The 16,105-nt window shown below is 38.5% G+C and overlaps 1 protein-coding gene across 1 annotated transcript in view; it reads right to left on the bottom strand.

Annotated features, from left to right (window-relative positions):
• The window catches only part of MSH2 (mutS homolog 2), a gene marked incomplete at its 5' end in the record, with an annotated part of 27,363 nt that extends 14,578 nt beyond the window's left edge, over window positions 1-12,785 (bottom strand). The window contains 4 exons of the mRNA XM_009706968.1: window positions 94-244; window positions 1,333-1,456; window positions 7,346-7,455; window positions 12,586-12,785. Coding sequence (XP_009705270.1) covers window positions 94-244; window positions 1,333-1,456; window positions 7,346-7,455; window positions 12,586-12,785 — 585 coding nt within the window. The remainder of the gene's footprint in view (window positions 1-93; window positions 245-1,332; window positions 1,457-7,345; window positions 7,456-12,585) is intronic.
• Window positions 12,786-16,105: the final 3,320 nt, after the last annotated feature.

Here is a 16,105-nt window from a genome sequence, read left to right on the forward strand (position 1 = left end):
TAGGGAAACCAGTTTATTGGCATAATTCTAAAGAAAGGAACAATTTTGTTTCTTTCACAACAGGCTTGAAAGCCTACCCAGATGAGCTCATACCTGTTCGTAAATTTCACACCATTCTTCTGCGTATCAACTATTCCATATTTCGAATTGTTACGGAGAACTTTTTCCTCCTTGCAAGTTATTCGAAAGTGATGTCCAAACTGTGAATTGGTCTCCAGTTTGATACTTTTGCCAGCCTCCAAACCTTTTAGATGAAAAGAAAAAAGAAAACAACAGTATTATCAAAAATCCTGCAGCCTGTGCTATTTCTGCTCACTAAGGCCCAGTTTGTATGATGTAGCCTCTCTAGGATATGCTAATCAGTATACTTGCTTTGGTTCTGTACAGGTATGAGAAATATCCAGACCTTACAGAAGTTTACTGATTCATTCTCTGCTGTTACTTCAATATGCTCTCAAACTGCATATTCAAATCAGGTTCACAATTACTGTATTGCTAGATATTCTCCAGAAATGTGAAAAATCTTCATAGCACACTGCAAGGATATCCTGCGCTTCTGTTGTAAGCACAGCACCCGTAGTTTTGTGATCCTTTTACTAACACATACTTCCACTGGTGAGATTTCTCATTCCATCCCCACACAATCTCGTCTTTCCTTCTTTTCATCCAGGTGTCTTGTTTATACTGAAAAAAAATCTAGACTAAAAAATATGCAAGCCCTTAAAGGTGTAACCTAAAATAACTATGGTATTGCCAGTTTTCCTTGCCATATTTGCAATAAAAATTGACTTTTTTTTTTTTTTAAAGTTGATTTTTGAATGCCCGGTTCATCAGCTGCACATGGAATTTTTTGCATAGGATAACCAATTCTTTAAATGTTTCATTTACTTACACATTACATTTTACAAAGAACTTCAAAAGAAAATCACCATGTCCTGAATGGACACTCAGGAAAATGCACAGGGCTGGGGAGGAAGTTCCAATGCACATCCTCATAGGATATAATGTATATCCTCAAAGGATAAAATAGAACTAGGCTTAGCGAAGAGTTACATGAGTCACAGTTCTACAAAATTAATTCTGCAGTATCTTGCAACATACATGATAAATTTCTGAAATATTCTGCAATGCTATCCTTAAAAAAAAAAAAAAGGCCAAGTTCCAAACCAAAAATCACTGTTTTCAACAGATTGTACTGTGACAACTAAAGTCATCTCAAACTAATAATAAAGTAACACAAACATCCCTTAACTCCTTTATACCAGTTCTCATCACTTTATCTCAAAACATTTTACAAAGGAGGTAAGAATCAAAGGCAGTTTCATACCCTACCTAGTTCTTTGGCTGCACTCTTTAAAAAGGACTGCATTTTTTCTTCCAGTTCATTCATTTTCTCTCTCAATTCTGTCAAATTAGGATCAAAAGAAGCCTTGACAAGAAATTCATGGTTCTCCACCTAGGGAAAAATAACAAGAAAAAATTCATATTAATATAGGTAGTAAAAAAAAAGAATCACTTCCCTGATCATACATGGTGAAATGAATTTACTTAATTTATTCAATTTATTTTTTATATATATAATTTTGTAATGCAATGCTGTTTGGTGTCCAATTCAACTATACACCAAATACATCTCAAACACTTGTTTTCTCAAATAATACACTTTATATAAGCAAAATATACCAATTTAAGAGACTACTTTGAAATGGAGTTGTCTGCACATTTATTTGCATACAAATAACTGAGCAGTAAGCAGGAAAAAAAGGGAAGTCGGAGGAAATTGAATTCTTATCTACATAATCTGTATGCTAGCCTGGACTTATGCAGCTAATCAAGACAGAGTGTAAAAGGATGGGGCATTTCAAAACAAGAAATCTTTGGAAACACAGAAGTTTCTAAAATAGTAATTCCTGCCCAAAACACACTCAAGAGGTTATGGAAGGAGCCCACATAATATTACCAAAAATCCTACCCAATTTCAACCCAGTTATTTTGAGTTGAAAAGCATGCACACTTCCTTCCAAGCTAAACATTTTCAGAGGCACAGATGAAGCAAGTTGTATTTCATCTTTTTGTTCTCTTCCCCATACTGCCACTGCCAGGTGTGTATTTCTGATGACCTTACAAGCCTCAAGTTTTATTCGCAAGCACAACTTGTAACTGCTAAATACAAGAAACTAGATTTTTAATATACAAACTTTTACAATCAACAAAATATTAGCACTGTTGTCCAACATGGAAACTAAGCACTGGCTTTCGTATTAGTAATACATTTAATCTAATTAAGTTAAAAAACAAACGCAAACAAACAAAAACCCACATCACTTTCCTGAAGCTACCCCTAGCTGGGAATTATCTGCAAAGTTGTACATAAAGCAGCTGCAAATATTTAGCAAAACACACCAAAGGAAGATGGGGGTTTACATACAGTTTCACTTTTACCCCCAAGTATATGTTAGCAAGAGGAGGAAGGAGAAGAGGAAAGGGAGGTTCACAGTTCCTTTACTCCTTCCCAGACACTAAAAGCATCACTCCAGAAAGCGCCGGGAACAGGAACTATACAACTGCAAGAACCACCACATACATCTTGTTCTGTTAAGCACAAGAAGCACTTCAAATCTGCAGTGCATCAAAACATTTGTAAAAGCATTAGACCAAAGACTCCCAGGTTTTGCAGCAACTTGGAACAAAGACCTGGGAATGCAATCTTGGAGATGAAAGCCACAGGGCTTATGCATTTTGAATTTGCAATGGAGGGACAAGTAAACTATCATATGAAGAGACTGCACAGCATACTATATATTTGAAGGATTGCTACTTTATTCTGAGAATGATCTTCTCCCAATGGATAATCTGACCTTCCACAGAAGTTGCATCATGGAAAACTGAACCATTGGTGCTTATTCCCTCCCTGCAATTACCAGCACTGCAAGGCATTACACTCAACCTGCCATTTTGGTTCCAGTTGTGTTGTTTGCAAACACACTGCAGTGGCAAACTTCTCCAGTTGCTTAACCACAGATGTGGACTTCACAAAATAATGAATTACCAGATTTTAGAGGACAGTCTTGAAACCTGGAGGCGTGAAGAAAGGGGTATGAACAAATTCACTCCCTCTTACATCCCTGTTGATAGGCCTGCTCCTCCCATTCCCTCAATAATTCTGCTAAAAGAACAGCAATCAACATTTATGACAGAGCATACAGCACAAAAGGCTTTGTGGGGCAGATCCTGGATCTGAAACAGAAACTGGGAAGGCTGGGATGCAAACGCCACACATGCCAGCTCTTGTCATGACTGGCTTCATGCAGCAACCAAAGTTGACAGACAAGTGAAAACTAATTTTGTTTTACAGTTTCAAAGCATTATTTGAAGCCTGGAACAAACTGCAGAAGTCCCATAACCTCAGGAGAGGGAAGGTAAGGTTCCCAAGGACCCATGACACTCCGGGTAGCCCCAGCAGGCACCCAGCCTGGCTGTCGGTTCCAGCCTTCACCCAGACTGCCATGTCAGAGAGGCTGACCAGAACTAAAGCTGTGCCCTGCACTTCCACCCTTCAGGGCCTCCTTGCTGCAGACAAGCTCTCATTTCACTGCAAGCAAAGATCCACGCACAGCTAGAGCTTGTAACATGCAAAAAAAGCTATGTTACTGCCTCATCCACTGCTGAGTCCAGCTGTCATGGGGATGGAGTTAGTTTTCATGTGCTTGCTGCTAATTCCACTACAGCTCTAACAAACCTGCTGAAATGAACTCATAGGCTGCTAGTGTGGAAGAAATAAATCCTAAACTGCTGTGAAGTTTCAGGACAGGAGCATTACAGTAAAATTACTTGAGCTTCCGTTTACATTAATAGACTGCAGCAGTTCAAGAACCAGTTCGCAGCAGACCAGGCACTCCAGCACCAGGGTAAGTTCCCAGTGGCTTCTCCAGGTGTAGATACCAAGTCTTTAGGACATCTGGCAGCCTATATTCCCATTATCCCAGCCTGAAAATCTGAATTTAAAAATGTGTAAGATCACAGTTTGAAGACAGCTTCTAATATATTATAGTATCCACCCCAACTATTATAGGGCAGCTCTTCCCTCATTCAGCCCTCATGAAGTAACCCCTAGCAGGCGACAAACACAACTGACTGCTCCATCTGACCACACTCGCCAAGTGAAAGCCAAGTGCAATCAAGTAAATAGAAAACATTTTTAAATTAAATTAAAAGTTCAGCCAAACTGCTAAGGAAGTAAAATTATTATGGTTTACTAAAAACATTAAAAACTTGTGCTATTAATTAATAAATAAAAATATCAGGCACTCACAAACATATTGCCCTCTAATGTTCTTCTCAAGTTGTGTTGCTCCTACAGCAGTATCTCAGATATAATTAGGTAAGTCACTTAAAGCAAACTTTTGCTTTTCTCTTCCACAGCCCTCAGTATGAACATAGAATCACAGAATCGTTATGGTTGGAAGAGACCTCAAAGATCAAGTCCAACCTTCTACCCAACATCACCATGCCCACTAAACCATGTCTCGAAGCGCCACATCTAAACATTTTTTGAACACCTCCAGGGATGGTGACTCCACCACCTCCCTGGGGAGCCCGTTCCAATGCCTAAAGACTCTTACAGTGAAGAAGTTCTTCCGAATATCCAACCTGAACCTCCACTGGCACAACTGTAACTGTGCCAGTGACTGTAAACATGGCCAACAATGTGGCAGGACAAGCATTAACAGGAACGTGGTATTTGAGTTCTTGGTGGTTTGTACCTAATGAATCTACCATCAGTTATGGTCCCGTAAGGCTACACCTCACCAGAAAAATGGAAGGAAATACCAGTGAACCCAACTGACTCCCCTCTGATCTCCCCAAAAGAGGAATAAAAATACTCATCATCATTGTGATATTTCACCAATATATTGATCACTGAAATGCACTACAGTCTAAATTACAACTCTGCACTGCACTAAATACAAATGTAACATTTGCTTCAAAGATTAAGGAATGCAACAGACATGTGCAACAGATTTGTCTGAACACCCTAGCTCCCACCTTTGCTCTATATATCATCTTTTACTGGCAAGAGTCATGCAAAGGGTTATAATGAAAGCAAATCCCTTAACACAATATGGATAAGAAGCAGCTAGACATTCCCTTTTGTTCTACTAAACACACAAGTGTTTTTTTTTTTTAGTTTAAGTTTTTGCTCAGAGCTACTCTGAAATGAATGTTCAAAGTATAAAATATTTAACATGGTAAGTAGCAGACTAATATTACAGCACTGACGACACTTTCATATCTGTCTATGTTAACTTACATGAAATAAGACCCAAGTGAGTCACATTTCCAAGGGGTGCTCAAATCAATGAGGTGACAGCAAATAATCTTCAGGCTCTGGGACTATGTTGAGCTAGCTAGCTAATCTGAAAAACCTGTCCTTCTGTAAAGGGCTGTGCTCCTAATACTCACACCAAAATCCAAAATACCATATACTGAAAGTGCTAACAAACTTCGAAGTTGCCCTGACTTGAGGAGGAGGTTGGAGTAGATGGCTTTTCAAAGGTCCCTTACGATTCTGTGAAAGACAGGAATGGAAATGACAGTTTCTCAATTTTTATTACAGCTAGGTAAATGAATACCCACGTCCCACTCTTTTTGAACTTAGATGTTTCTTTTTATATTAGAACGGATTATTGACATAATTTAGTTGCTATGACAACCTGTCCTTCAATCAAACTCAGAAGAGAGCTGGGGTATTTTGTTTGAACTCCCTAAAAATGTAAGAGGAATGTAAAGTCAAAGTTCAAGTTTCAACATTCACACGGACAAGGTTTATTCTTCTGGTAAAACCGGTGTTGGCTTATCTATAATGGCTTATCTATAGCCATTTTCCAGTATCTTGAAGGGGAAAAAACCCAAATCTGACACACCGGATTCTTGATTAAAAATAACCGACTTGTTAGTCTGTTTAGAAGGACAACAAAAAAATTTTTAAGTAGAAGCTGAAAAGAAATTTGAAGAGCTGGACTACGAAGGGTGAAGGCTTAGAACAGGTGTTAGTTTTAAAGAAAACAGAGTCCCAGGGCATATAAACTGCATCAACAGATGGTCTGTAACTAGTCTAAAGCTATAAATTTCTTCATTAGCATATATCACAAATTACAGCAACATGTCAATCAAACAGTCTTTCCTTAAACAGTAAAACGCAGTCGATGAATGCACACACAATACAAAGAGATAAAATGCAGTGCTTCTGCCTTTGGAGAAAAATATGCACATTCAAAATTTTAAAGCCATTGCAGTTTTCAAAAGTTCAACACCTTGCCATAGTACCCCAGTACACAGGTAGATCTCATATTTCTACAGTCAGCCGAGATCGACACTTACGAAATCCTAAAAGCCTCCCAAGTTTTCCAAAATGACTGAAACATCTTATTGAGAAAGGAACATTAAATAAATTTCTAACCAAGCACGTACATTTCAAAACGCATCTTACCAATTCTCTAACAAATATAATGGGAAAAAAGGATGTACCAAACTCACTAAAAACCTTGGCATTGTTTTACTCAGTTAAGCAACAGTTCGTGTTTTTGCCTGTGTCCTAAGCGTTCAGTGTTAGAAAATGACAAATCAGTCATTTATACTCAACTCTTCTCCTTTCTGCTACCGATTCAAGGAACAGGAATGTTCCTTCCAGCTTTCTTTGGCCAATTTTTCCTCTGAAATAAAATGTCAGTTTTTCCTTGCAAGCATAGTCCTATCATCAGTAATATTTTATAAGCAAATGTAGATGCAAGGCTAAGAAAATTGTAGTAGCATTCCCTCTAGTGAGAAATGTCTTTACAATGGAAAGTAAAGTCACTCTTTACACCTAGACCAACTGTTTTTCACAGAAGCAAACTGTTAGTTATGAAGTCTTAATCCCATCATATAGAACGAAGTCTACTGAACTTTATAGAAGTAGAGAAATATGTAATAAACATATTCTGGCTACATTCTAGTTTTGAGACATATCACAGTAATTTTGAAAATATGAAGAAGCAGAAAAGTGACAAAATAACTTCTCCACTTTTAATATTGATGAAGTTTTTTAAAAAATAGTTTCAGGTCCACAGCATCCATGTACCCAAAGCATTTTTTCATTGACTAGATAATTTCAGACAGTGGGTGAATAACCTCTTGATATTCAACTGCTATACTAATTAACAGCTTTCATACATTCCACAGCTAAACTATTACTAACTACTTAATATAAATGATCAATTAAATGTAGTGAGCGTAGAGAAGATTGCAAAGTTCAATAACAAACTTTAATTGCTAAGTAAACCCCCTCCCACACACCAGTCCATACCTTATCCATGTCCAATGTTGTTTCTATCATCTCCAGAAACTTTGAGAAGTCAGAGTAGATATCATTAAGAGGCGTTATAAACACTGCCAACAACAACATCTGGTGAGCTCCTGTTAAGAACGAACACAAAAAATTATCATTCACAAAACCCCACAACTTTACCAGAATTCACTTATCCAAGATAAACTGCACAACTATACAGCCGGTTAATTATTAAGATTGGTTACGATTATTTCACTGACACATGCATATCTTCTTCTAAAATTGGCATTGTCCAATTTATATTCTGATTAAGCTTGCACCTATTCTGCCATCTTTGTTCATATCTGGTGGGATTAATTCCCTTCTACTATGAGTAAAACTACAGACAAACAACAGTTTGAAAGCAAACCTGCTGTCTGAACATTACCTATTCTTGCACATAAAAAGTTGAAATGGCCTTAGTAAGAAGTGTGTTCTACAGTAACCAATTGTAGACACAAAGTAGAAGCCTCATCATCCACACTCAAGAGTTTTTAATTTCTCTTAATTCAAAATTACCAAAAATTGGGAATATTTGGTAGGTTACAGTATGGACATCAATAGATATTGTGGTGTATGGTTTTTTGGTTTTGTTTTCCTTAAAAAGGACCAGCTACTCTAACCAGATCTTCATAGTCACTGATCTTTCCACTAAACAGAAAGTCACCAAAATTAAATCAGTCTTTTCCAACATACTTTGTTAGCACCGATACTCTATAGCACCAAGTATAACTGCATAGTGCATATATTGGTTGGAAGTCCACAGAACACTGTAAGCAAACGCAAAATGCAGTTCACAGTTAACTTAGCATGCACAGATATCGCCAATTTTGTGAAAGAAGTATTTCCTTCAGGTCTACAAATAAGCACCTATCCAGCAGTCAGCTGTGAAAACTCTTTGTCAGTAAACGAGCGTTTGCATCTTTGCAGCCACTTCAAGTTATGATTTAATCACAGAGACATTAGCATTATTGACTATATGATTTACACAAAATGCCTCAAAAAGAATCCAATACTATGAGCTTATAGTCATTGCATTATGTACAGAATTACGATATTTGCTTCCGTTGTTTGCAGGCAAGGCTTTGCACTTTAACAGAGAAACACAGAATTAAGCTCCGGCTAGTCCAGAGCCTCTCAATTTCTTACCAAACTAGGGAAAAAGTCCTAATCTTTCCTAAGAAAAATTTCTTGTAAAAGTTACACAGTGAGGACATGATTACCCAAGGGAATCTCTCTTCCCTCTCAGCATTGTAATTCATGTAGAAAGAAAAAGGTTGGTTTGTTTCCTTTTCCTCCTATGCCTTTTTTCTTCCTCACTCCCCCAAGCTTTTAAGTTAAAGCTCTTATCTGATTAGTATCAATTAAGAGAGAGGAAAAAAAAATCACAAGTTATTGAGAGATCACTGAACTTGTAAAAATGGAGCCTTCTGCTGATTAAAAATCTTCAAAACTAAGAGAGATCTGAAATAAAGAGATTTTATCTCAAATCTCTTGCTTGCTCTCTGCAACATTTTTTTTTCCCCCCTCCTGTAAGAAGACACATACAAACCAACCTAGGAAATAAAAGGAGGCAGTAAAGAAGGAAGAGACTGAAGAGCAGAAAAGAAGTTTCACATCCATTTTTCAGATTGGACTCAGCAGTTCCCAGTGCACCAGCTGACAGAATGCATGGCACACATGATGAAATTACCTTCAATTCTTATTGAATTTCAATTGAAATTAATTCAATTCTTGAATTAATGAAAAATGATTGTGCTTGAACTTAAAGTAGCAATTACAATTTGTTTTCTTGAAAGGAGTAAGTAGGAAAGTTTCACGACACCATTTCATTATTCAAGTTTGGAGAGTACATCTTCAGACACCACAGGAAGATGTCAAATTCGAAAATCAGAAAATCTTAATTTATTTAGTAAATAAAATACTAATGCCTTTACATCTATTTCTGATACGGTTCAAACTGATACATTGCAAAATTGATCTACACTTTCAATCCAACTTCACATTCAGTATCGAACACTTGAAGAAAGGAAAATAGTGGAGTCAGCGAACACTGAGGATTTATAAAAGTGGTATGTGTATGCTTTTCTTAAAAGCATAACACTTGGCATTAAGAGAATATAAGTAGGAAACACCATTGAAAAATTCTAAATTAAACTCCAACTTGTCTTGCACCTGCATTCCTAAACTGATATAAAAGATGCACGGTAAAAAAAACCACTTTTGCACCTACTGAACATGATTAGCATGTAAGCTAATTGTTGAGAGAAATAATAATAGATCTATGTACCATCAAAAGCAGAGATGCATATTGACCACAAAGTCTATTTGCTCCTAGGTACATAAAACTATAATTTACTTACTGAAGAACAAATGAAGTGTTTATTACCTGCATTAAAGACTTTACTATTAATGCGGTTTAAAACATTGCATACAAATTAAAATCAAACTCTAATCTTCAAACTTGAAACATTTATATAGTTAAGTTTGGCAGCAAACAGAAGTATGAAAACTGACATTATCCAGGGAAAAGAGACAAATCCCAACTATGCACTTAAAGCAGTGTCCATTTTGATGGTACAAAAGGTCTCAGAAAAAATGACGAGGAAAGAAAAAGGAGCAAAACGGAAACTGGGATAAAATATAATACGAGTTTACTAGAGGTGGATCATACCTGTATAGGACAATATCTGTCTGAAGTAACTGACTGCCTAAGACAAAGGGAAATCTGTAGACCTAATCTGGGCTCTTCTAAAGCATTCAATATGGTGTCACATGGGATACTAACATGCAAGATTCATGATTAATACAATGAGCAAAAGGCAGACAGAGAGGATATCACAGACTTGCAAAAGATGAATTAGCTGGAAGGACACCAGCAATACAGTTCCTCCAGGGCTCATGCAAGCATTTATCTTTTTAAGATGTGTGAATTAATAATATTAATGCACAAAAGAAGGCTGCTTATAAAATTCACTAATATATACAATGTGGAAGATATCAGTAGGTGATACTGGAACAACATAAATCAGGAACATAACTAACTGACCTTGACAACTGGACTAATAGAAATGAAGTAAAATTTAACAGTAAGACGACGCATTGATAGATAAACAAATTTCCACTATGAGTAGGGGAATAATCAGCTGGAAATGATAATGGATGGGAAACAGCCAAGTTCAATCACAACATGGTTATAACGCACCAGTGCAACAGTCATGGAAAGAACAGTACTGTAACATACAACAAGAGGTATTTTGAAAAGCAGTAAGGGGGTGTTCAAGCCACTGTATACAGCCTGGTAAAAATACACCTGGAACCCAGCATACAATTCCTGTATCCTGCATATTTACAGGCTTAAAATAAAGAGTGTCAGCCTGAGACGGGAAGAAAGATGCTTCAGCAACTTCTGGAAGACAGGCATCTTGTAAGTACCTAGATTTTATGCCCTGGCAATTTGAGTAACGAACAACTGCTCCCTTTTGCCAGCAATAGCAAAATGATTTCATGACTCAGAGGCCTTTCCTGTCTTATGCAGGTTTCTTATGTGCAAAAAATAAAAGTCATCTTCACTCATTACCCCCCTCCTCAGTTTTCATCATCCATAAAAACAAGCATCTCAACAAAGCAATGCTTCATACTGAGGGAAAGGCAATCACTGCTGAGCACTTCATGGTGTAGTTGCTCTGCCTCCCCAGAGTCATTCACCAGAAAAGAAAGTTTTGAGACTGGCAGATATTCAGAATTGTCAAAGATCTTTCTGACTTTCCATCTCTTGATGAGTTAAAAGATTTTATACAGTCTTAAAACAGGAAAATGATCAGATTCAGTCTCAATCAGTCACATACATTCATAATTACCAGATCATACTTGTACTATAAACAAGGGTATACAAGTACAAATAAAAATAAAAATAACACATTTCACCTATTTTAAATTATCTTAGCTATACTGCTGATGAATGCCCTACTAAGGCCGACTGATTCACATGTAAAACAGCAAGAACCTTTTGCAGTCTATTAATTTCCATATGGCAAGCTTAGCAGTTTGCCTTACACAGCTTGCTCCTCAAAACTTCTAAAAATGGAATTGTTTTCCTACCCCAATGTTATGACAGAGAAACTCTGTTGATCCAAATGACAACTAATAGAAAAAGAAGTAAAGACAGGAAGCGAGCATTTTAAACTAATACCTCAGTTTAAGATGGAAATCCAAGAGCTCCATGCCAAGGCAAAACCAAGCTTTTTTTAAAAAAAAAAAAAAGTTGTATCTCCCAGTTTCTTCCCAGTTTTCGATCTTAACTGTTTTTGGAAATAACACAGCCAGCAACCAAGAATTAATTTATTTTAAGATTAATATTTTAGAAGATAAGTTTCAGTACTTGAAGTCATAAAACTATAGTACAGAAAATGATAAGATACAGCGTAATATTACCGTCTACTCAAATTCAGGAAAGAAATTTTTGTAACCACACCATTTCAAAAAATACTTCTCTTTAAGGCTTTAGCACTTGCTTTATGCAAAGAGATTTTCAAACAAATTAATGGGCTTCTACAAAAATATGCTTTCTGACAGGCTAGGACTGCTGTTGCTGTACTGAATCACCCCTCTGTTATGCTGATACTACGTTATTCTGCATTTTCTTGGTAACACATAGAAAAGGAAAAGAAATAGCAACCTTTGAATTTTCTAGATTTGCTTGTCATAGCACTGAACTTCCCACTAATGAAGATCAGAAGAAACCCTGCCACATTACTCTTACCAAAAACAGGAGCATTGTGATTTAAAAAAAAGCCATTCAAATTATATTGATAATGCTTAAACTGGTTTGTGTTTAATTACAAGCCAAAGTGCAAAGCGAGTTCAAAAGGAACACAATATTGTACGAATGGTGTCTTGTTTGTAAGATCGTAATACACACACAAGAATTCTTAGAGACAAGCTTATGTCAAAGACCAGACCATGACCCAACAGCTGAAGTATTTCAGCTACACACTAACAGGAATGCTTTTTCATGTAAAGATTTGGCTACATTTATTTCTAAGTACCTGACTGGCATTTAAAAATTTCAGCTTATTTCAAAATCAAAAGTCTCTACACTTTATTCCTCCAACAAAAGTACACAGGAAATAAGTAATCTTTGGAAATTTACACACTATTTCTTTGCATCATCAGCGTATTATAAAACATTGAAAATAGATGGGGGTAGCATTCATTACCTTCATGTTTTTCTAGTGCGTGTACAACATTAGGCAGTTGATTAATAGCCTGATACATTCGGTAACAGTCCTGTAAGTTTGCTGCTTGTCTCTGAAATTTCTTTGCCAGCCGGTTAAGATCTGGGAAGCGACGCAAGAGATCTTCTTGAAGGCACTGACGTAGTTCTGGATCCACCACAAAAGCTTCAACCAAATTCAACCTAAATAAGAAGTTCATAACAATGAGTAGCATGGCACAGTCTACAATTCTTTTATGTCACTAATTAGAAAGAAAACATTTATCTGGCAGTTTCTATCTATCCTTTCTCTATGGCTGTATCCATTGGCCAACTTCCCTGATAAAAGAACAAATGAAACTAGGACACCACATGAGCTGAGAAAGCAAGGATACTTAGCCTATGTCACACTTCTGTAGTTTTTAACAGTTGGGGTATCTAATGAACAGCATTGGAGCAAAACTGTTTCAAGCGCAAATGCCAACATCTGTTCTGCAGGTATGTCAAAGCTCAGAATGTACTTTGAGATTAATCCTTTCCCTGCACCATAAAAAAAGTCATCCAGTAGTCCATGAAAGAACAGATATTAAGTAGGAAAAACGCACACCGTAGGAAAAAAAACACTCTTAGCAGAGTTTAGCTGCCTGCGGGCAAGGGCAACATTGACATTGTGCAGCTGTGCAACCCTGGATCACAGAATCAGAATCCTTGAGGTTGGAAGGCACCTCCGGACTACCCCAATCCCTTTGCTCAAGGTAGGGTCAGTTAGAGCCAGCTGCCCAGGACTGTGTCCAGTCATGTTCTGGGTTATCTCCAAGGATGGCCCCAGTTCCAGGCCATGGGATACACCACTAGTGACCAGCCTCCAGGTGGACTTTATGCCCCTGATCACAATCCTTTGAGCCTGGCAGTTCAGGTAGTTTTCAGTCCACCACACTGTCTACTAATCTAGTCCGTACTTCATCAGATGTAATGGGAGACAGTGAGAAAAGCCTGCTGAAGTCAAGATAAACAACATTCACTGCTCTCCCCTTATCCAACAACCTAGCCAATTTGTTGTAGAAGGCTATCAGGTCAGTCAGGTATGATTTTCCCTTTGTAAATCCATGCCAACTACTTCCAATCACCATCCTGCCCTTAGTACATTTAGCAATGCTTTACGGGACTATTTGCTCAATCACCTTCCCAAGCATGAAGATCAGGCTGACCAACCCGTAATTCCCTCAATAGTCCTTTTTGCCCTTCTTGAGGACTGGAAGAAAGCAAATGTCACTCTTATCTTCAGAAGCCTCCTCCAACCATCATGACGTTTCTGAGACAATCAGGATTGGTCCCACAATGACTTTGGCCAACTACCTCAGCACTTGTGAGCATATTCCTTGGGTCCCACAGACTTGCATGTGTCCAATTTGTTCAAATGCTTGCTAACCTGATCCTCCTCTAATGAGGCTGTGTCTTCTTTGCTCCAGACTTTGCCACTTGTTTCAGGTGCTTGTGATTCCTGAAGGTAAATCTTACCGCTAAAGACCATTGTGAAGAGTTGTGTAAGAAAGAGGTGTGAGAAGCCCTTTCTGGGGCTTCCTCACCTTCACTCAAGAGCTGCATCCAAACTAAGGCACGTGTCTTTGGTTCTCACCTGGGCTATGCTGCAGCCATGCCTATGTCTGGCCACGCAACCCACTGATCCAGATCGTGACCCATTGACTTGACTTCCTTGCTTCTCTCAGATCATCACTGTAGACTTCCTAGAGACCCAGACTGTTGGCCGAACCAGGTTATTGCCACCAGATATACCCTGTTTGCCTCCTGCGGGTATTGGGGGACTGCGTCCCCACCAATGAGGGTGCTGTCTCTACCTGCCTTCTTGTCACCCCTGACTCTGAGCTTGCCTTCCCTTCAGCCTGCCCTTGCTGCTGCTCCTTGACATTTTGGGGCTTTGGTTTTTTTAATAGGGAAATAAATATTCTTTAAGTGCTGAAAGCAAGCATAAATCTCAATGAGAAGTGACAAAGTATTAAATTATATTTTCCCCACTAAAATGGAAGTGAACTTTCATACATTTCTTGCTTTCTTTTTTGCATCAGTTAACATTGCCATCTTTACATATTTTGCATTACTTTGCATTTGCAGTTAAACAACGAAGTCAGATATTACTCATTTTGGAGTGCCAGAGAGGTCAGTATTCTTTGGTCACACTTTAGGAATACAAAGGAAGATCTCTGCCCCCTTCAGAGACCTCCACATACTTTGTTGATATCTGGTTAATCACATTAACATGCTATCTATCAATACCTTGGCTTCAGCAGGGAAGTTAATTTCATTTAGAGACATGCAAGCAGAGACAGGACAGCTTTCAGCACATTATTTCTACTGTTTTGCTTCCTGGCAGAAAAACGCATCAATTTCAATAACAGGAACCTTTGCATTTGCAAACTGCATTGGAAATTACAAATATTTTTTGTCATTTTTGAAAGCAGTAATCTCTACATTACACCATGCAGCGTTCTGCAGAACAGTACGAGACACTGGAAACAGTACACAGAGCTTAACATTGTACACTGCCTCAGCTAATTAGTAAAGACAGTCACCCAAGAAACAAAGGCTTTGTCTAAGGTAGCACAAGAGAGACAGACTCCTGGACAGGTAGCAGTACATTTCTGTATATAAGAAATTCAAAAGGAATAGTCCTTCTGTTGCAGAAAATGTTCTGCCCACACCACTCCAGTGAACGTTCTGTATTATACCAAACAAAAATCAATGAAAAAGACAAGAGAAGAATCCTACCTCTACATTTATCCATTCAACTATTGCCTTAGTAAATAAGTTTAAAAACTGACAATACTGACCCATAATCACAGAATCATAATGGTTGGAAGAGACCTCAAAGATCATCAAGTCCAACCGTATACCTGATGCCACCATGCCCACTAAACCCACTAAACCATGCACTTAGAAGCGCCACATCTAAACGTTTTTTAAACACCTCCAGGGATGGTGAGCCCACCACCTCCCTGGGGAGCCCGTTTCAATGCCTAACGGCTCTTACAGTGAAGAAGTTCTTCCTAATATCCAGCCTGAACCTCCCTTGGCGCAACTTGAGACCGTTTCCTCTTGTCCTATCACTAGTTACTGGGGAGAACAGACCGACCCCCACCTCACTACACCCTCCTTTCAGGGAGTTGCAGAGGGCGTTCAGGTCTCCCCTCAACCTCCTCTTCTCCAGGCTAAACATCCCCAGCTCCCTCAGCTGCTCCCCACCAGACTTGTGCTCCAGACCCTTCACCACCTTCGTTGCTCTTCTCTGGACACGCTCCAGCACCTCAATGTCCTTCTTGTAGTGAGGGGCCCAAAACTGGACACAGCATTCAAGGTGCGGCCTCACCAGCGCGGAGTACAAAGGGATGATCACTGCCCTGGTCCTGCTGGCCATGCTATTTCTGACACAAGCCAGGATGCTGTTGGCCTTCTTGGCTGCCTGGGCACACTGCTGGCTCATGTTCCGCCGGTTGTTCACCCACACCCCC

Source organism: Cariama cristata, unplaced genomic scaffold, assembly GCF_000690535.1.
Source record: "Cariama cristata isolate BGI_N322 unplaced genomic scaffold, ASM69053v1 scaffold6199, whole genome shotgun sequence".
In the NCBI taxonomy this organism is placed as follows: Eukaryota; Metazoa; Chordata; class Aves; order Cariamiformes; family Cariamidae; genus Cariama; species Cariama cristata.